General features: G+C 38.7%; 2 protein-coding genes across 9 annotated transcripts in view; both read right to left on the bottom strand.

The window, feature by feature from the left end:
• Positions 1-1,883: 1,883 nt before the first annotated feature.
• On the bottom strand, positions 1,884-17,782 carry LOC121872417. 5 transcript variants are annotated; one of them, XM_042375170.1, is made up of 3 exons: positions 9,500-9,861; positions 5,608-5,640; positions 1,884-3,120 (listed from the first exon to the last, which is right to left on the bottom strand). In XM_042375170.1, exon 3 carries the CDS (start codon positions 3,116-3,118, stop codon positions 2,051-2,053), a length of 1,068 nt encoding a protein of 355 aa, XP_042231104.1. In that variant the 5' UTR covers positions 3,119-3,120; positions 5,608-5,640; positions 9,500-9,861; the 3' UTR covers positions 1,884-2,050. The 5 variants fall into 5 exon arrangements, with proteins under 5 accessions (XP_042231104.1, XP_042231130.1, XP_042231121.1 ...); XM_042375196.1 differs by lacking the exon at positions 9,500-9,861 and adding an exon at positions 8,078-8,890; XM_042375187.1 differs by lacking the exons at positions 5,608-5,640; positions 9,500-9,861 and adding an exon at positions 17,030-17,782.
• A 132-nt stretch (positions 17,783-17,914) lies between these two features.
• Positions 17,915-22,511, bottom strand: part of LOC121872383 (serine/threonine-protein kinase 11-interacting protein-like) — a 62,478-nt gene continuing 57,881 nt past the window's right edge. For 3 of the 4 annotated variants that reach the window (XM_042375137.1, XM_042375149.1, XM_042375144.1), the window contains one exon: positions 17,915-19,259. In XM_042375137.1, coding sequence (XP_042231071.1) covers positions 18,720-19,259 — 540 coding nt within the window. In that variant the 3' untranslated portion in view covers positions 17,915-18,719. The remainder of the gene's footprint in view (positions 19,260-22,511) is intronic. The other variant, XM_042375151.1, reaches the window with a different exon arrangement.

Below are 22,511 nucleotides of genomic sequence, written 5' to 3'. Positions count from 1 at the left end.
ATTTTTTTGACAAATCTTAGCAGTACACCTACAGATGTAGGTGTATGCTTACAGAATACTGCATGACAATAAGTCATGAACTGACAATGACAGTAGCACTGAACAGTTTAACACTACTGTACTCAGTACAGTACCTGCATTATACATACCGGTACCAATGAAATTGCAAACACAAAACTGTGTGAAGTCATTGCTATCTCAAATTATATAACCAAAACAAGTGACTTCTGAAAAATTAATGTACAGGTGCTCCTCTACTTAAGAATGTTCAACTTACAAACTTTCAGATATACAAACATCATCACTGAGGGGGGGTTGCCTGCCAGAACAACTGTTTAATGTGGATGAGACTGGATTATTTTGAAGACAATTCCAGTTAGAACAAACATTACCTAAGAGGAGAAGAGTGAGCCAGGTTTTAAGGCTGTATTAAAGGGTATAGCTGTACTAAATATTCATAATATTTTCATTTTTTACAATATGTCTGGTATCTACAAGAGTAAAGTTGGACATACAAACAAGCCTCAGGAACGTAACATGTTCGTAAGTAGAGGAGCACCTGTATTGCAAAAATTCTCACCATAAGACAAGGAAATTAAAGAAACATTTCACAGGCAGGACAGAAAATACAAATACTTTATGTCCCCTCCTATTGATGATGGGCATAAATGAAGCCATGCAATTTATTAAATGGACCATATAAGACCTTGAATCTTCTCTTAATCAGTTATATACTGTATATACAAGTTCTCATCTGGAAAGTATTAAGCTGCATGAAAAAAATATAGACTACTCTGGCTACAAGTGTTACGTCACAGATCTATATAGATATAAAAATACAATACAGGGTACAGTATAAAGGAAAACTAGTCTAAGTCATTTAAAACATACAGTATTTTGGGGACTTTTACCCCTCTCGCACATGGTGATACGATCCGCGTCATATCCACGATAAAACCAACTTCAAGGCAACGCAAATCCAGTCACCAAACTTTAAAAAATTTGCCAAAATTTAAGTTTTCAACAGAATTGCGTCAAATTTTGATGTGTCATAATAGCACGTAAGTTCTATCAAATAAACTAATTGGCAACTCTCGAGGCAAATAGGAAGGGAAGACTGGAATGATAAATATGCAGCATAATCTCAGCAATCAGACCATGAGTGTGAGCCGTGTCCAATTAAATTTCCATAACTCCTGGATGAAAGTGCTTACCCTACTCCCTCAAATAATTTATTTTTAGTGTTAGAGAAGTGAAGTGATGATTGTGGGATGTAATATTTTTTTTCCATATTTACAGCTAAGTGTTTAGTTTTCAAAAGCCGTTACCGTATCAGGCTATAAAACTTCGTTATAGTGACAAAGTCTTGAAAAAAAAAGTCTCTGAAAGAGGTTGAGTTTCTTGCCTAACATGAACTTTATCAGTACCATTCTCTTTGTTATAGTGTTGGCTACAGAATGCAATATAATTTATATTGATATAAAACATAGGCACAAAAATAATCGAAAAAAACAAAAAGCTTTTTACCATTTGAATCATTTTTTTTCTCAAAAACTATTGGTCAGATCAGAAATCTGATTACTGTGTTGGAAAGCTCATAAAATTCTGCTTCTAGCAATTTATAGTACAATACTTAAAAGCTCACTCAGACAATATTGAACTAGGAGGTTGGGAACACATTGGTGTTTTTTTTCCATGTTTATTATAAGTGACGAAAAATAGCTATACAGTATGCTGTACTGTACTTGTATTATTATTATTTTTTCTATGGTGCAGAGCAATCAGGTATGAAGCCAAAGATACTGTATATGGTTTATGCCAATACAAATATTATATACTGTACAGTATATATATATATATATATACGTATACGTATATTTTTTGGTTATCGATAAAGCAAAAAAAAAATATTCACTGTGCACTGTCTCGCCTGCCCTTGGGGCCTCAGAGATGTGATCTTGGAACTGGAAAACTTAAAACTTATCTCATGTGCGAGAGGGTTAAGATGTAAAGATTCCCCATTACAGGTACCTCATTACCATTGGGTACTTTAAGCATCATGCTTGAGATCAATTTCTTCAAACTTATCACTGACTGATGTCCAATCATTGCTACTATTGCCAGTGTTAAGACTGGCCCCACCAGTTGCTTCTGTTGCTGTGTACACACGCCGCCGTTTATCAAAGTAGTCCCCCATCACTAATCGCAACTGCTTGAAGTCAACCCAAACTGATTTCATAATTGAAAATATATGGTATAAATTTTTAACAATAAAAGGAGATACAGAAAGTGATATGCCTGCCAAAAGGTATATTCGAATGACAAAGTAGGTGAAGTTAATAAGCCACAAATGGCACATTTTGTATGTAATTGAAGAGACTAAGCATAATGGACTATGACCATAATTACTGCGACTTAATTTAACTAAAGCTATGGCTGGAAAAATAAAATTCATAGAAGAAAATGCAATCACTGCATTTTCCAAGTGCAAAGGTAACACTAATTTAGATTCTGGCTGGATAATTAGGGAGAGGAAAGTAACTGAATCTAAAATCTCAAAAGCTGTTCCATGAGAGAGAGATTGTATGTAGCGCTTACGTTCACTGTTGGCCTCTGTCATAGTCTGACCTTCAACAAGGAGGGCAAAGATCACAAAAGTTAATGATAGTACAATTTTCAACAGCTGAGGACTTAGTGCATCACTTGTACTTATCTTATTGGGTATTTCAGACTTAAAAATAATAACAACTTTAGCAACCAATAAACCAGAATATGCTAACCAGACAAAAACTGGCAAAGAATACAGTCCCAGCATCTTCACGTGTATCGGAACTTTACCTCTACGGTGGCCTGCGTCACTTCTCTTGGGATTCTCTTTTGAGGATCTCTCATGTTTACAACTCTTATAACCACTTGACATTGCAGCAACAAAGGCAAATATCAAAAGAAAGTCTGGTATGAGCCAAAAGTAGTTTTTAATGGCAGTGTGATCATTGCTGAGGATGTAGACATCGAGAAGAATACCCTGAGTCACAACCAACAAAAGTACGACCCCAGTCAGGAATGTGTGGTACAACAACTCCCTTGTCAGCGTGAAAGGGCACACACCCCCTGCCATTTCTGAAAGTTGCAATTGTTTAGTGTCAATTAATTAAATTATTTACTGTATGTTTTAAAGCCTTATAAAAATAACTGGTAATGTGACAATACTTCCTTATACATTCTTGCCTTCATAATCTATACTGAAATTATACTGTACAACATTAATAAAATAAAACATCAGCACTTAAGAAACTAGCTACCTGTATCTATGGTACCCCTATACGGGTATAGGGTGATTTTGTTATTCGAGAGCGCTAAATAATTCCATACACCAAAAACTATATATCAGTTATGAACCTAATATTTTCTGTAAATATAACTTAATATTACAGAAAGACGTGACATGATCCTGAAAGTTATCAGGTATCATGTGATTTATCACATGACCCATCAGTGGCATTTAATGGTTTTTACTCAGTCACGGCATGGCGCTCAGTGTTTGTTGGTCGTGTTTGTGTGTTGTGAGCGCCATGCCGTGACTGAGTAAAAACCATTAAATGCCACTGATGGGTCATGTGATAAATCACATGATACCTGATAACTTTCAGGATCATGTCACGTCTTTCTGTAATATTAAGTTATATTTACAGAAAATATTAGGTTCATAACTGATATATAGTTTTTGGTGTATGGAATTATTTAGCGCTCTCGAATAAAAAAATCAACCTGTACAAAAGATGACATGTGAATCAAGCTTGTACAATACTGTACTGTATTCCTTCCCTCAGTTATGTTGTATCCATCATGAAATACTGTACAATACTGGCAATATGTCAAATAACTTTAAATGGAGTCAGTAGCTAGTAGTAAGGGCCAATTGCAAGAACGGTTATGGGGTGTACGGCGCCATTTACGATGACCTTCTTGCCCTGGTCTTTTTTCAGCAATATCGCCTTTAACACATGGAATTCTGCACTTTTCAAAGATTTGGAGGAGTCTCGAAACAAGTTTCCTGGTGATAGTGCTGTACTCAAAATATCAAAACTTCGAGATCTCTCCAGAGTTTCAAAAGAGTGGTACAACTGAAACAAGATCAGGGCAAGAAGGTCATCGTAAATGGCGTCGTACACCCCACGACTGTTCTTGCAATTGGCCCTAAGTTAGGTCAGCAAACTGGCAATATACAACATTTAATATATAGTGCACTCATAATACTGGCAGAAGGAGAGTTTCCAAGAAGATTTAAAGCAGAAGGTCTCACATATAAATAGCATGTACCAATATGTGCCAATCAAAGATGGAAGAGATATGAGAAGATTGAAAGCATAGTACAGTATCTCCCTCTTAATGGGAATACAAATTACATACTAGAAATGGAGATCTTAGTAAACTACCCCTTGTGTATGCCCTGAAATTTTCATCTTATCAAACAGAGCAAACAATAACTAGGACCTGTGTAAATAACACCCATTTGAAAGCAGAAGGCGCTATTGCTAATTGCCACTGCATTCTGGGAACTCTGCTGTATGCAGAGCAAGATCATGTATAAGGCCAGAAGTAAAAAAAAAAAAAGTCTCCAGTCACATAATCAAGGCTGTACACTTTATAAATTTAATGTTAATCAATGAGGATTTTTTAAAAGTGTTCTATAAACCCAAAAATCTAGAGATTACTTTTAATATTTTATTTGGTTAACACCAGACAATTTTATTCAATACAGGGAAAGCCCTAGTGCCCAATGGGTTAATAATGCATACTATTGGTTCCAAAAAAATTAAAGAAAAGCAACATCACCCTAAAACTGTACAATACACTAGAAGACAACAAGGCATGAGCACGTGCTTTAAAATTCAATGGAAATCACTGATGTGATGTCAGGCAAGAAATAATTTTTAAAATGACCAAAAGGAGCCAATATGACCATAAAATTATAAGAACATAACATACCGGCATAACTAAGGTACCAGTATGTGTTTTTGAATTCTGAAATGAACTGAAGATATTAAGAATCCCCTCAAAACATCCACAAGGAGGGAATCAGTCAGCCAGAACAAAAGATGAGAAAGAGGCAATAGCAAAGTGCACAGGAAGCTGAAGATTAGCTTTTTATTGGTATGCCAGATAAGGTTCAAGGTAAGAAGCTTTAATCAGGATTTTATCAAATACTGTACTGCAACTAAAGTGGATATATTTCAATGATACATAGCCATCATAAACTCCAACTGTTCTAATACATGTTCTGTGTCACTTCAGTTCAACTAATACAAGAGTACAGTACCCTCTGCATAAAGCAGCTGTGATAATATAAATTCCCTCTAAAATTACAGTACAGGTATTTAAATTTGTCCTAGGCTCACCCATTCATACTATGATTTATCTGAGACAAGATGAAACAACCTACTTAATCTAACCTAATCTACCTAAGCTAACCTAGGATAGGTAAGTTAGGTAGGTTGGGCTTGTTCGCCTTATCTCAATTACTGGTAAATTATATAATGTATGAGTAGCTGGTATGTCATCATTTATGTGTACAATGCTATTCAGGAAAATATTCATTATACCTACTTGTAGTGACAGCTGGGGGATCGCAACTTACTTCTGTCCATGTGCATATCATGTAAAGCAATGAAAATAAATCTTTATTTTATATAAATTTAATGTTATTGTCTTTATTTTGTATAGATTTATAGTTTTTATGTCTATTTATAGATTATTTGAGTTATTTAGACATTATTTAATCATTATAGCATCAGGATATACAATAAAACTTATTTGGCTCATCAGGGTCTCAGGAACGGAAAAGAATTTTCCCCATAAGTTATTAATATCAATATATGATCAACCATTCAATGATGGCTTTTTGAGGTCCCTATCCCCATCATCACCTGTATATCATTTGTAGCCACCAACCGAATCTTGGAAATTTTATCTTTGCAATCAATAGTTTAGACAACTATGATGTTTCCCTCGGAAACAACTTAGAACCGAGATATTTAATAGGCTGGGGGTACAATTAGGAAGTAAAGTGAGGTTAGACAGGTTTGGTTGGAGCTATCAACCATGTATTACTAATTAAGTTATCCTAACCAACCAAAACTACCTAACCTTACCAAATTTCCTAAACGTACCCCAGCATATTAAATATCTCGGTTCCAGGTTGTTTACGAGGGAAATATCATAGAAGAAAAGTGTCTTAGAATTGTCTAAGCTATTGATTGCAATGATAACATTATCATTAAACACAAAAAAATACCCATTATATCTAATTAAGGTCTACAGTGGTCCCTCGGTTAACGAGCACAATCTGTTCTAGAAGGTTGCTCGATAACCGTAAAACTCGTTAACCGAAACCATTGTTTCAATGGTTTTTTGAGTAATTGGTTCCAGCTCACCGAAAATTGCCTAAATTCAACAAAAAATGTAGAAAAGTACACTTACTTTGAGGTGTGTATGTAGAAGGCTCCAGGATGATGATGATGATGGGAATTAGAATGGGGGTGGAGGAGAAGGGAGACGAGAAGGCATTGGGGTGGAAGAGAAGTCACCCTATGGCACCATTTCATCCATAAAATTTTAGTTCTCTTGGTGTAATTCAAGATTATTTTCTTTAAATCAACACTGCACTGCATTATATATTGTCAATATGTAAAATAAATTTCAAAATGACCAATAATTTGCTTGCAAACACAGAAAAAAAAGAGTTTAATTGAAGAGAGTCTCAAGCAAGATGTTACCTCCACTGAAAAGACACAAAGACTAACGCCTGTATGGTGCGTTGAGAGGCTGGATGGCGCGCATAAAACTAGTCACTTTACCTTCAATTACGTTCAATAATTGGTAAAATGACTAAAAAATTTAATATTAAACTTTTAAAATTATTGAATACTAGTATAAACTTCTTGATATTTACTAAAATAATAAGGAATTTAAGCCCTAGAACCAATTACTGTATTGGCGCACTAATACTACAGCTGGTTGACCGCCAAGTGCAAGCGAAACTTGTTGAGGTCGCCTCATAAGAAACTCGTTAACCGAGGGATTGCTGTACAGTGGTCCTTCGGTTAACGAGCACAATTCGTTCCAGAAGGTTGCTCATTAACCGAAAAATTTGTTAACCGAAACCATTGTTTCAATGGATTTTTGGGTAATTGATTCCAGCTCACCGAAAATTACAAACAAACTAAAAATAAATGCAATAAAGTACACTTACTTTGAGGTGTGCATGTAGAAGGCTCCTGGTTGATGATGATGATGATGATGATGGGAATTAGAAGTGGGGGTGGAGGAGAAGGGAAAAGAGAAGGCAGTGGGGGTGGAAGAGAAGTCACCCCATGCTGCCATTTCACCCATAAAATTTTAGTTCACTTGGTGTAATTCAAAATTATTTTCTTCAAATCAACACTGCACTGCACTATATATTATCAATATGTAAAATATATTTCAAAATGACCAATAATTTGACTGGAAACAGAAAAAAAGAGTTTATGTTGAAGAGTCTCAAACAAGATGTTCCTTCCTCTGAGCTGGTAAACAAACTGACGCCAAGCTTGGTGTGTTGAGAGGCTGTTTGGCGCGCAAAAAAAAAAGTTTCCTGTACTTAAATTATGTTCAATAATTGTTAAAATTACTAAAAAAATTAATATAAAACTTTTAAAATTATTGAATAGTACAACCTTCTTGATATTTACTAAAATGGTAAGGAATTTAAGCCCTAAAACCGATTACTGTATTGGCGGACTAATACTACAGCTGGTGGGCAGCTAAATTGCAGGCGAAACTTGTTGAGGTCGGCTCGTAAGAAACTCGTTAACCGAGGGATTGCTTGTTAACCGAAGTGAAGAATCTTATGGAAGGTAATTCGTTAACCGAAATTTCGTTAACCGAGGGATCACAGTACTATAAATCGACTGAAAAAAGTCGTTTGATATCGTTCATTTTTTCACAGATGTTCTGATCATTATATTAAGTATTCTAAAAGAGGCGACATTTAATAGAACCTGACCTAACCAAACAAAGAAACCTGCCTATACATTACCTAACTTCCTAGTCGGGGGACGGAGAATTCCAAGAAACTTTTCTCAGTACCCAGAAAAATTCCAGGGATGGGGGATATTTTCAGGGTTGAGAGAGTTGTCTCGTTACCTGGAAATCTCTCATTCGTGGAAGGGCTCTGCAACAAGTGTTCCAGCTCATGGATATTTCTCTTGTATAATGATAAGGCATTATTTTAATTTAGAATAGTGTGCCCAAAAGTTATAAACTATTGAAAAATTTAGATCTCACTATTCTGAGCATCTTGAACCCCATATATACATGGCGGAAATGGATAATAGTGACACAATTGAATTTAATTGATTTTACGTAGTTTTCAGCCTTCGTTTCTGTGGAGATGTTAACGGCACATCACGTATGCGCAATATTGACTGATGTCATCCAGTCGTGACCAATGATGTATCGATATGATCACGCAAATTTTTTTTTACCAACTCACATTTGATTTTTTTCAAAGGAAGCAGCCTGGATAATTTCATTGACCAGTCTCACAATGGCAGTGGTGGAGGTTGGTTGTCATTTGTGCTCCTACAATTATTTCAAGTTTATTGCAGAGTTTTATGAGAAAGACGAACATTTTATCCAATTCTTACGTATCCCTGGTCCTTCCACATCTAACTAAGGTATTGTACTTTCGGACATGGCGCCCCCCAAAGCTTTTAACTACTGACACATTTAGGTTAGTCTAAGCTAGGCCTACCGGGGGTCCGGGGGTGGAGCCCCCGGCTAGGGGTTAGGTTAGATGACTCGTTTTCGTTTTCTCCCCACCCAAAAACCCCAATTTCCCTGGGTCTCCCCTATTATTGTGGGGCAAAAACGAGCAATTTCCGCCAAAAATGACGGTTAGATTCGTTTAAATACATCAAAATTAACTGGAAAATCATATTGGCCAACCCCTAATGAGTTATGACCTAAAGTAAAAATTTACCAATGATAAGAATGTGACAAAAAAAATTAAATTGAACAGCTCCTTCTGGTGGTAGTGCTGTTCTTAGAAACTACCAAAGTTGCTCCTAACATGAGTAACCTAACCTATACACCATTACCCATGATTTAGTCTGAATTTTTACCAACGTTTGTTTTCCGACAATATTACTTACTGTACATATCTTTTCTCAAGTGTATACAGTCTACCACCACACACAAAACTTAAACACAATTACTTATGTATACACTTACTAAAAGAGTTAACAGCTTTACATATGTTGTATATGAACAGGAAGCTTCAATAATTAATCTGTTGCCTTCTTTTACCCAACACACATCCTGATTACTGTCACGATTTCATTCAAATACCTACAAACTGTTTCCTGTCCGCACACACCTACATGAACTCCTTATGTTATAAACTGAGTAGTACAAGCATCAAATACATCTTTCAGTTGTTAAGGGTGGACACACCTACCTGTTGCTTCTTCGTCTTCCTCCCATTAAAACAACATTACACCAACTCTTAAAGCCCGGTTGTGTTATCAAGTTTTCTGCCTTGAATTAATTATATCACCCAAATATAGTTATCTGAAACAAATAAAACGTATTTTATACTATTCAAATTCCTTACTTCATCGAATAATAGAAAGTAAATATATAAAATTTTATCTTTAAGTAATATATAATCCATTAATATAACCCGAATAACTGGTATAAGTTAAAAAGCTACCAGATTGCACCAGTTGAACACTTCAGTTACCGTATGACAGTGGCAGCAAATGTCAAATGTTTATGTAACAAAAAAATATAAATTCCTTAGCACATGGAAGGAATTCAGTATATATTTCAATCCCCCCCCCCTTTGTTCTTGATGACTTTGCTCATGAGCCAGCATATATATATATATATATATATATATATATATATATATATATACAGTATATATATATATATATATCACGTTTGCCGTTTGTTTTCCAGGAAGACCTTTTAACAGGAAACTACATTTTATTTTCGGAAAACACTTCAAGGCCGTGCTTTGTTAACTTCGTGCTTCAGTGATCCATGATGTATTTTTCGTATTCTGAAATCTTCCTGGAATTCAGGAGTGAATAATGAATATGCGTACAGTATTACAGAATGACTTGCGTTGCTTAATTTCTGCCATACATTAAATGCAGACTAATTGGCAGTTAAATAACGATTACTGTACTTTGCTTATCAGTTTTACATGATGCGGAGGGTGTAGTTATTCCCTTCTAAATATACTGTAGGTGTTATCTTGGCCACTATCCAGAGAGCTGCTGCGTCACCTCACTAGCCAACAGCCATGAGTCCCCATGAGCAAACAACACACCCCCGGCGACGTGCTGTGGAATGTCTCGTTGCTACATTAATTTTGAGACTTGTCATTATCAATATCTGTAATCGGTAGCGTCGCTGTATTTAATGAGATTTGGATGAACTGTCTGCAGATGCCACTTCAACTTGTTTTCCTTAGTTGATTCATTTGGTATTGTAGTGGATTCCTCCCCTACAAGCGCCGTTTGTCGCTGAATAGCCGACCTTCTTCGAATTCCCCAGTTCCCCAGCGTACGCCTCGTGGTCTAGGGCGGTAACCAGCGCCGCCTAACAAAGCGGAGGTCAACTATCAAGCCACGCCTACCCCCGCTATATAAGACCTCACGTGGCCGTGACCGCCCTCTTTCTTCCTACAGCCACCAGCAAGCAACACCTCCTCCGCTCCTGTCTGGTGGCCCTCGCTCCCGCCGGCGACAAAGCGCGTCCCACAAGCTGCGTGTCCTCCTCTGAGCACCCTCACCAACCAGCTCTCTCTACTCCACGCTTGGACACACGCTGCCACTCCCCAGCACCAAGCTGCATTGTACATCCAATACAACATGTAAACAGAGAGCACATTGTGAGTTTCCTTTCTCCAACCCATCCTGAGTGTGAACCAATATCTCATAACCCCACACTATAACTTACATACAATACATTGAAGACACTGTAGGGAGACCTAAGCCAGAGTATATGACCGTCTCCCACAACAATGATGCCAAAGATCACAAATGTGGTAATGCTGAGTAGAGTGGTAGATTACTACAGGTACTGATATCCGTGTAATGGCCGAAACTGCAATACCAACCATTGTTTCAACCACCCACACCCACTTTTACTTTTATTTTCACAACTGATTGACTCGTTAGCAGCTTGGGCGATCAGTCACGTCTCTGTTACTTTTCCTTTTCTTTTATCCTCTTCACCTACCACCACCTACATCCTAGACATTCAGAGAACGACCTTGAAGCAAACACAATTAACGTAAAAGTCGTGATCTGTGTCGGTTAAAAAAACACACAAAGAAGCAATGGTAGGCTGTAGTGAGTCAAATTTTAAGTTATGAAAGGGATTGGAAGATTATTAAATAAACCGAGTCATTTAACATCATTTATATTAATAAGATTAATAGGTGTTGATTAATATAGTTCATTAGGTACATAATATTGTGGGGTTATGAGATATTGGTTCACACTGAGGATGGGTTGGAGAAAGGAAACTCACAATGTGCTCTCTGTATACATGTTGTATTGGATGTGCAATGCAGCTGAGGAGTGGCAGCGTGTGTCCAAGCGTGGAGTAGAGAGAGCTGGTTGGTGAGAATGCTCAGAGGAGGACACGCAGCTTGTGGGACACCATAGTCGCCGGCGAGAGCGGGAGCCGCAAGGCAGGAGCAGAGGAGGAGGTGTTGCTTGCTGCGGCTGAGCTAGAAGAGGTAAGTAGGTCACGGTGATGTGAGGTCTTATATAGCGGAGGTAGGCGAGGCTTGATAGTTGACCTCCGCCATTGTTAGGCGGCACTGGTTGCCGACCTAGACCACAAGGCGTAAGCTGGGGAATTCGAAGAGGATCGGCTAGTCAGCGACAAACGGCGGTTGTAGGGGAAGAATCCACTACAACGTCTCTGTTACGCACTGTTGACAAGTACTGGGCACGCACCGGCTCCTGAATGTACCTGAACCCGCTCCATTGTTGGTTAAGTCTGGTCTTGAAAGAACTCACACTCGGTGCCGTCACAACACTTTCTGGTAGATTGTTCCAAGAGTTCACAACTCTCACTCCGAAAAAGTCTGCCCTCACAGTTTTCTGGACTTACTGCTTCTTCAATCTTGAGTTGTGACCCCTTGTGGGGCGACCGTCCACCATCTCCAAGTAAGAGGATGCACCTGGGGCGTACCAACGGTAAGGAGGCGTATCATACGTCTCAGATGCATCCTCTTACACTTCGTGACATTGAATCTCAGCAGCCATTTCTTCGACCATTCTTGGAGCTCACAGAGATCCTTCTGCAGCTTTTCACAGTCAGCTTGGAATAAAAAAGAATACCACATCACCCACCCTACCATCACTGCCACACCCCCACCAACATACCAACACCTCTACTACTACACTGCCACCCGCACTCCCACCACTGCCCCCACTACCAACACACCACCACCACTGCCACCACACCATCACTACCACAGTCACCACACCACCATCACAGCACGACCACCACTACCACTACCACACCGCCACCCCACCATTACACTGCCACCACACCACCACCACTACCACACTGCCACCACACCACCACCACTACCACACTGCCACCACACCACCATAGCACAACCACCACCACCACCACTACCACCACCCACCTTACCACTACCACCCACCCTCACCACCACACTGCCACTCCCACCAGCACCGCAACCTCCTTACAGTCAAGATAGTGGAGTTAGTTTCAGCACAACCCCAATGCCTCTCTCAAACAGTATATCTACTTTTGTGCAGGTTCTCTTCTGGGAGACTTCAATTGCATCAAGAACTGGACTCTACAGCCATCGTGGGGGGATTAGGTATGATTTAGGGTGTTTAATCTTCAGGTAATATAAGCTGGGGAAGGGGGGCTGATCTCCAGGTTGATATGTAGATCAAACTTACAGAATTTCTTTCATAGCCATATAGCCAACCCAACATGAATTGTGGTGTAATGCTGTACAAGTTCTCACAATATGTATGTAGGATGGTGTGTGCATGTAAATGAGTAAAAATAAATGAAGGTTACATATACCTACCCAAAAATATAAGTTGAAAAAACCTTAACACCTCACAGCTTGGCCCAGTAGCCCGGTGGTTACAATGATGAGCTAACCTAGCTACAATGACATGATTAATCACTGTTAAGCACTAATCTATCAGTAAACACTATTAATAACAGTAAATCCAGTGAAATATGGCAGGGAGCAAGGAGAGCTACAACTGCTCCCATTACCAGTACGTATGGTAGAAAAACATATTTTCTAGTCTACTATGAAAATGATAAGGGCTCAGTGATAAACAAATTATATAAACTATTCATTTTCCTATAATAATATAATAGAAAACATTGTATCATTACTAGAGTAAATGAATTAATATTCCCACCCAAAAAAAATGACAACTGTTATAAAGAAATAGATTAACACTCACCATTCCATGCTGGCTGTTTGTGTAGTGCCCATTTTCCTCTCTCCTGCCACTGATGAATATGATGATGATGATAAGGCAGAGGAGTGCGGAGGGAGGTCAGAGCTGGGAGCGGCAGGAGGAGGGTCGTCCAAGTCGAAATCAGAGTCAGGAGGAGGAGGTACACGAACAGGAGGTTGTGGCTCTCTTGCAAGTGTAGAAGGTATAGGGCTTGGAGTGGACGAAGGCAAGAACAACATGGAGATTGGACAACCTGGCATTTGAGTTTATTTAGTATTTCCTTATAAGGAGTCAGGAGCTGCACCATCCCTCTCTTGAAATTGACTGATCTCTCGATAGTAGGATCGACATCGAAAAACATGTCCACGAGTGCCCTACTAGCCAGCAAGCACCTGTTGAGGCTCGTGACAGTTAAGGTGGGCACCTCCTCCACTTCACCTTCTTCTTCTTCCTCTTCATCGTCACGACGCTGCTCCTCGACAAGCTTGGCCAGCTCTTCCCCAACATGACCCAGGAGCTCCTCTTGCACCTCCCACTTGACGGGCAAGCTGGACGATGTATTGCATATCCTGGTCAACTGTGGAGAAGCCAGCAAAGTCATTCACCACCTCTGGCCACAAGGCCCTCCAGTAGGAGTTAACACAGAGGGCTGTCAGGTCATCATGGCACTGCTGGATGAAGGAGATGCAGTCTGCAATGGAGAACTTCTTCCACATTTCCCGCGTTGACTCGGCACCATCCCATGTGTCCTAATCCAAGACCTGCTGAAGGTATGGGTCATGTACTTGGCCTTGAAGACAGCAATGCCTCCCTGGTTGAGTGGTTGGAGCAATGATGTTGTGGTTTTGGGCAGAAAGATCACTTCAACATTTTTGTTGCAACCTTGAGGGCCTCGGGGTGACCAGGGCAGTTGTCGATCATGAGAAGGACCTTTAACTCCAGACACTCTCCTGCAGGTAATCCTTGACTTCCCTCAAAAAACAGTTGTGAAACCAGTCAGTCAACAACACTGCCGTCATCCAGGCTTTCTTTTTGTGGTGGTAGAAAACTGGGAGAAGGTGCATGCCTTTGTTCTTGAGTGCACGCAGACACTAGGCACGGTACAGCAACATGGACATCATGTGTCCTGTAGCATTGCCACATAGCAAGAGAGAGACACGATCTTTGGCCACCTCGAAGCCCGGTACACTCTTTTCTTCCTTGGAAATGAACGTCCTGGCTGGCATCTTCTTCTACCACAAGCCAGTTTCATCAGCATTAAAAACCTGCTCCGGCTTGTAGCCCTTCTCCCGTATAATCTCAGCGAAGAATACAGGATGCTCCCTTGCTGCTACATCATCCACTGAGGCTGACTCACCAGTGATCCTCAAGTTGTGCAGGTTGTAGAGCTTCTTGAAATACTCAAACCACCCCTTATTGGCATTAAATCCTTTGTTTGTGGTATCACCAGAACCACCAGCACTAGCACCACCTTCCTCAGCACGGAATCGGTCATACAGGACCTTGGCTTTGTCACGGATAAACTTCTGGCTGAGAAGGATGTGGCGGCAGTCAAAGTCCTCAATCCAGATGTTAAGAGCTTTCGCCATCTTCACCATAGCTGTATCCCTCACATTAGTGGCTAGCTTGGAAGAAGAAAGGGCACTTAGGGCAACGGCATTATGAATATCCTTCTCCTTCTTCTTAGTGTAACGGACAGTTGATTCGTTGATGCCATACTCCCGGTCACACGCAGCAAAGCTTTGGCCACTCCTAAGTTTGTCCAGCAGTTGTATCTTCTCCACTAGGGTCGTGACCTTCTTTATCTCTTCACTTGTTTGGGCGCCTTCCCACAGCTGGATGAGGGCATTTGGGAGCCATCACAAGCACGAAGAGCACAGTTGCTATGAGAGCAGAGTAGCACACGCACGAGAAGGAAAAGTGTTTATCTCGGACTGAGGAGGATCAAGTGGGAGCACTCGTGGGCCAGCCTCCTGGGACAAAACTCACGCGCTGCCCCGTACCAGCTGGCAACTTTAAAACTATCCGCAGACATTCTTGGGTACATCCAGATTGTGATCCGCGAAATGAAAAACCGCGAATTATACAGGCATGCTGTATAAACATATAGATGTACTGTACAAGCAAAGTTTATTTATATTTATGACAATATTTAATGATGACCTTAGAAGGTACCAACACATAGGTCTAGCTACAGGTATACTGTAGAGGTATACAAGTAGTTCTTAATGTGTTTATGGGTTCACGTCAGAATTGCCTGGCTATCAGGCTATTCAACCGATGACAACATAATAGCCACAGCATATTTAATAAGTGCTGAAGACATGTTGTGGTAAGCATGAAGACATTGTGAGGGATGGTGTGGGCAATCAGCTGTTTTATTTTAAGATATGTTTTATTAACCTGGCACCAAATGAACCTAAATAATATGGGAATTATGGTGAAATTCCATACTGTTGTTACAGTATAAAGGGAGTGCGGAAGGTGTGATGTTTTCTCAATCTAACTAGCATTCCCAACCTCCTCTTCTGCCACTCCCTCTCCCCAGTTATGCACCCAGATATTTTTCTTTTTCACTCCATTATTTTACATGCTTAGGGGATGTGCATTGTGGAGATCTAACTACGTGACTGAGTGCAAAATGGCACCTTACGGGATGCTTCACCCAGCTTCCTTATGCCTATTCTGCAGATCTCTTCCACAGTATTCGAGGTCTGTAACAACAGATGCTCAACTGCAAACCGAAAATGGACTTAAGGGAGAGTATCCACAAAGTCAGAAGTCCAGGTTATGTTATGTTATTCAATATATGAAAATCCACTTAATGAATGGTTTTCAAGGAACCTAACCCATTTGTATAACGAGGGATACTTGTCATCATAAGCAATAAGCATATGACTCATTTGAACAGATAGGGAGTATGGTGACAAAAGGAAACACAATTAGATGTTAGATATTTTACTCTTGACCTGTGTTTCTACCTTACAGTTTTCCTCAGAAGAGTAAATGACACAGTGAGATCACCCGCTACTTATACAAATCTCTTGACTCCAGAAATGGGGCAGAGCTACATCGGGTCCTCTCATTCATGACACTCCTATCACGTGCTCAAGAGTAAAATTTCCATTATCCGCTTGTGTTTCCCTTGCTACCAAACACTCATAAGTATGTTTCTGTTGTTCTTTATTTTAGGTAATACATTACTGTAATACATGTATATCAAAAGTTTTGTGTACAGTGTACTGTAGTAAGAACTGTATCTGGAATAATGTTGGGGATCCCACCAATCTACTAAAATTTCCTTACATGTAATGATCACTTGTAAACCTAGGCATGCCTTGAGTACTTAGTCATGTTCCTGTGATATTGTTTACTGAATCACGTCATGTGGTTAGTTGCATAAATGTATCATGCGATGATTAAGTACATGCACAGCACCAGAAGATGATCATTCTGGTGAACCTGCAGATGTACCTACAGTACAGTATAAGCACCTTGGTGGCTCAGAAGAGGAGCAGCAGGTATCCAGCTGTCAGTAGGTCTTGTCCTGTTATGGGCTGCCTTGCTTGGAAATATGCTGACTAAGAGACTTTAGTTAGTTGCATGATATTATATACTGTACAGTACATGATTAAATATATTTTTATAAGAACCCATAATACAATAATACTGTCTACTTCTCCCCTCTTTTGCATACAAACCTGGTGGTCACTCTTATTATTATTATTATATAGATATTTATACAGTATTAAGTGCCTAGTGGCAGCTAAAGTAAATATATTGTAGGGCATGTTGGTCTACACCCGCCAGTCTAATCAGCTGTCATTTGTTCATCACACTTGTGTGTCCCAGCCATAACCTTTAATATACTCCTGTGAAGATGATAATACTTCAATCATATGTGTATCATTTCTAGATGATAATGTTGTGAGCACGAATCTGGTCAAAGTTTAGTGGGTTTCAGTGATACATACAGTGTATTATTATAAAGGTAACTTGTCATTGGGGGAAGGAAGTTCTCTTTTGATATACAGTTTGTGCTTTGTTTGATAGTTTGGTGCTGTTTGTCTGTTAACATTTTGGGCTTAATGATTTGAGGATAAAAACTCAGTCAAGGAGAGACACTAAGTGCTGTACTGTATATGTTACTCTCTTTTATTTATATTATTTTTAAACTGCAGTTATTAATCCACTGAATGCTCTTTCTGACTAACCAGCATTGAGAAATACTTTTATCTAGCCCTTACAGCTAATGTAGTCAGTGGCCAATTCTTTTTCACCCTTGTTTTTTAAGTACTGTACTATATGTACTAAACACTTGAAAATCTTCTTGTCAATAATCTGAATGTTATTATCATGGGATCATGTAAATTGGTGACTAACCCTGAGCTTAACTCTATTTATTCTTATATACACACACTATACAATAATTAATCATGTTAGAGAAAGAAGTGGTAGCAATGATCATACCTGTTTGTTGCATACCGTACATGTATATATGTACCAGATTCTCCTGCTATAACTGTTTTCTCCTGAGATTCCATAATCACTCTTTCCTGTGTACAACAATTGAGATTGTAGCTTATGTAACACTTACCATAATGAACTGCAGTTTTACTCACATGACCTTTTAATTACAACTGAATAAATAGTTCACAGTAGAAAAAATAATAACAATGTATAAAAAAGTTACAGAACAAATTCCTTTCAGTAATTTAGAGTACTGTATATACAAATGTCACGTACAGAATATCTTTGATGTGTGATATTTAAGATGACCCTATCAAATTGTCATGTGTTAAAAATCAATAACAACATGATTATAGCACATTTTTTTCCAAAAGTGTATGGAAAAAATGGAGATTTTTAAGTTCTTGTGCCTTGAGATAAAGTTTGAGACGTGCTATAACCTGAATTTAGTTAGTAAAGGAGGCTTAAAGGGTATGAATGTTGATTATGTAACCATAAAATACAAAAAAAAATCTATAATTGTGTGATATACAGTAGGTGAGATGTCAGCTGCCCAAGAATTCCTGGTCCTAACAGTTCTGAATTTGTGAGGTTGTGCTGTATGCTGTATGTGAGGAATAATCTTGATTTTCAGACAATCATATTGCAATAAAAAAAAAATGGAGATTACTACTTAAATTTATAGAAATATTTGTGACATGTACATACCTTGTGCTACTTCGTAAACTCCGAAAAAATTACGTTAGAAATTCCTTGTACATTTTCCTCAAATACAGGTGCAGAATCTTGTAGATGGGTACAAACTACAAGGCTGTCACTAATTTTACCAGTATTAATATTATGACAACTATTTTGATCGTGTAAAATGTCAGCAGAATACACGGAACCTTGAACAGCTGCCCCCTCTGTAATCAATACTTTGGATTTGGTATAAGAGTCATTATCATCATTTAGAGCCGGTGACTGTGGCTCATAACAACATATCACTAAGTTTTCAGAATCCAAGTTCTTGTGCTTTGCTTCCTCTTCTTTAGGAGTGATGGTGAAAGATGCCACATGGTCACTATATCCTAGAATTGGGTACTTGGTGTCGTATTTCAAATTTCCAGAAACTGCTGCAACTTGGTACCAGTCTTGAGTATCAGTTTGTGATAGTGTTTCTTCTTTATCATTCGTAGCTGGGTCACCATCTGTTATTACTCGTGTCATGCTGAGCAGGTCACCTTCTTTGGTTCGATAAACACCGATGAAGTCCTGCAGATACATTGTCAGCTATAAAATGTATGGGGACTTGAAAATAAATATATGTAGGTTCAGTTTGTCATTATATATAACAGCACAAGGAATGAAATGACCATATATTATACAGTACTGCACTTCACTGGTTAACAGGTATGACACTGAAAATAAACCTACCTAGAAGTGCTAGTCCAGTACCATCTGGTTATATGCATCGCTTTTATTTCCATGTATTTAAGTAAGGATAAAGGACACACTAATTTTACAGAAGAAAATTTACTTGTAAAACCTGGATAGTACAAAAATTTCTAAAAAAATGCACTCATTAGCAACCAGATTCTTCACATTTGGTCAACAATGAATACACTATGATCAGATGAAGGCACTGGACTAGTTTACAGATATAATTGCTTTCTGCATATCATGTATTTGCAACTTCTTTTAAGTGTTACAAACATTTTAATTAACTAGCTGTTATTTGTTTCTTAAGTATTTTGCTTTCAAATATAGGAACCATTTCAACTTAATTTTTATTGATATACTACACTGGACCCTCGCTTTATACGCATTCACCATAAGCGAATTCGAGTTTATGTGGCAACCCTATTTCTACCCATAATTTATTTTATGCAGAAAAGATTCCCTACTATGCATTCTGTAGAAGATATGGTGCACTAATTCTATATTATATTATATTATCTTTATTTCTAAGCCACATTAGAGTACATATTTTAATGATTTTTCTACAATTTTTATAGCATTAATGCTCCAGAAATGATTGTGAAATGTGGCACAGTGTGTGTGTGTGACTACTGCACTATATGTGACGTCACGGGCGGTGGAGTGGAGTGAAGTGGGGTGTGTGGAGTGGCTGACTCACCACTCCACACACTTTCACTTTCCACACAAACACCCATGCTCTTCATATGTCTTGAGTTTATAGTTTTATATTATACTTTATAGTTTTTTATTATATTACATATTTCATGTAGATTCACAATGGAAACATTACTGTTGACTTTTAGCAGCTGTGAAACATATCCTAATTTTCCCCCAAAGATTAAGTATTCACTACACTGTATGCGGATTCCCATTATGCTGTGTTGTCACAGAACGCAACCATAGCATAAAGCGAGGGTCAGGTGTACCTTTTTGACATTTAGGGGCTCAATGAAAGAGAGGTCTTACCTATTTAGTAAAGTTATCTTTGACAAGCTCTTTATGGCACATAAAAAAATAATTTACAGGGAGTTCTTGCAATTCGTATACCCACTACAGTACTTTTAAACTCACTTATAAGTATTTTAGTTTTTACCACCAAAAATTTATTATTCATATGCCTCACTCAGTTACTGTACAGTATACTGTACATATACAGTACAATAATCCCGGATTATTCATGTACAGTATTTCATATTCACACCTTCGTCAATTCATGGGAGGCAATTAAATATAATATGTACTGTACTGTACAGTACAGTAATTTGAAATACTTGCTAGCAGATGACGTGTAGGGGAAACTATGTTTTCATCAGCTAATCGACCGTCTTTGTTTGATATTTATTTTTGAAATCTTTAAAAACTTATTTGATGAAACATACGGGATTAAATTATTTTATGCTTCTCTATGATATTAAAGACATATTTAATGTTTTTACACCAATAGTGCTGAGGATATGCTGCAGTACCATAGGTATTAACCAGTGAGGAATAGACTAAGTAAACAATTCTTTTAAGACACCACTTTTTCTCAGTTTAACACTAATTCCATCATTTCAACACTATTAAACAAATTATAACTCTCCTCGAGTCTGAACAACTGCTTTGTGGACAACAGTTGTTCACACTCAAGGTGTCTAATTTGAGCAGCTTAGTGCTGGATGGTGGTCTACTAGCAGGCGCTGGTCCACTGAGCATGTATTTCTCTGCTGTAGGATGCTTGAGCAGTCCATTGTTTACCTGTGAGTGTTCAGATTTGTGAGCTGTGGATAACAAGTACTACACTGTAATCGTATACAGCTATCTCTCAATTTACACGGTAATTACGTTCTTGAGAATGGGCCTTGTAATTGAAAAACGTATAATAGGGGAAGCGCTCCCTAAAAACTTTAATTTGTGGATCTATTTCCTTCAGTATGTTTTATTTACAAAAATATAGTAACAATAATAATAAAATAATAGAAGCAAATCTAATAATACAGTAGTAAGAAAATAGATTTTAAATGAAAATTTGTGCGAACATAAACATTGAATGATGGCTGGGATGGCATGCAGGAACTAGTGGTGGAAGAGAGGTGGGGGGTTACTGGGGGAGTTAGTCATTTGAATCAGATGACAGAGCAGGTGAATGGGGAGAAGTGGGTGCTTTCGAGTTTCCATATGTTGATGGCTGAGGTTAAGGTGATGTTACTCTTTCCTTTTTTGTAAAGTAGGAAAGCAATGAGATGTAGAACTATGCTGCCTGGCGCAATGGTACTCTTTTGAAAACCTTGGTACAGTTAACCCTCACTTTACGCGGTCCCACATTCCGCGTTTCCACGTTTACGCGGTGCCCTGCCGGAACCCAGGATGCTCACATTCCGCGGTGCGTGTACCCCTTTACGCGGAGAGCGGCTGGCGAGCCGCGCCATTTTTGGATCCAAACCTCCCGCCATCCGCCATGTTGTGTAAGCTGCGCGAACATGGTGCGCACAAGGTCGCCCAGTCATCAAAACATTACCAGTTCTTCACCCGCCACCCACCACAGCCGGCCCAAGTCAGTGATAGTGATAATTATGGTGAGGATATGGACTTATATGGACTTTGGGGAGTTTGACAAAGAGGCCCTGCAAGCCTCTGTGGTGGATAGTGATACAATTGATACAAGTGACACAGGTGAGGGCCAATAATCTGCCCTCTGCCTCGGAACCAACCGCCCATCCCCGTGTGCCCAGCCATTTTTTCTACTAATGTAAGTGTTAAAAAACCTAATATTATTTATATTTCTCTTAATTATTAATTGTGTGTGCATACCATCATAAAGTTAAGATAATATTTTTACTACAACATAGTTGTGTGTCGTCAAAAAGTGGAGTTTGGGGATCGGCCCGGACTCCATTTCAATTAATCCCATATGTTATGTTGTTATTCACTTTACGCGTTTCTCACTTTACGCGGGACCCTCCGGGTTACATTAACCGCGTAAAGTGAGGGTTAACTGTACTGTATTTAAAAAAACTTTGTTATTTTTAAAAAAGGCATTAATTTAATTCTAGTGTTATTTAAAAA

Source organism: Homarus americanus, unplaced genomic scaffold (genome assembly GCF_018991925.1).
Source record: "Homarus americanus isolate GMGI-L3 unplaced genomic scaffold, GMGI_Hamer_2.0 scaffold55640, whole genome shotgun sequence".
NCBI lineage: Eukaryota > Metazoa > Arthropoda > Malacostraca > Decapoda > Nephropidae > Homarus > Homarus americanus.
Note: the sequence above shows the minus strand (reverse complement) of the source record. Positions and strands in the feature narration are given on the sequence as shown.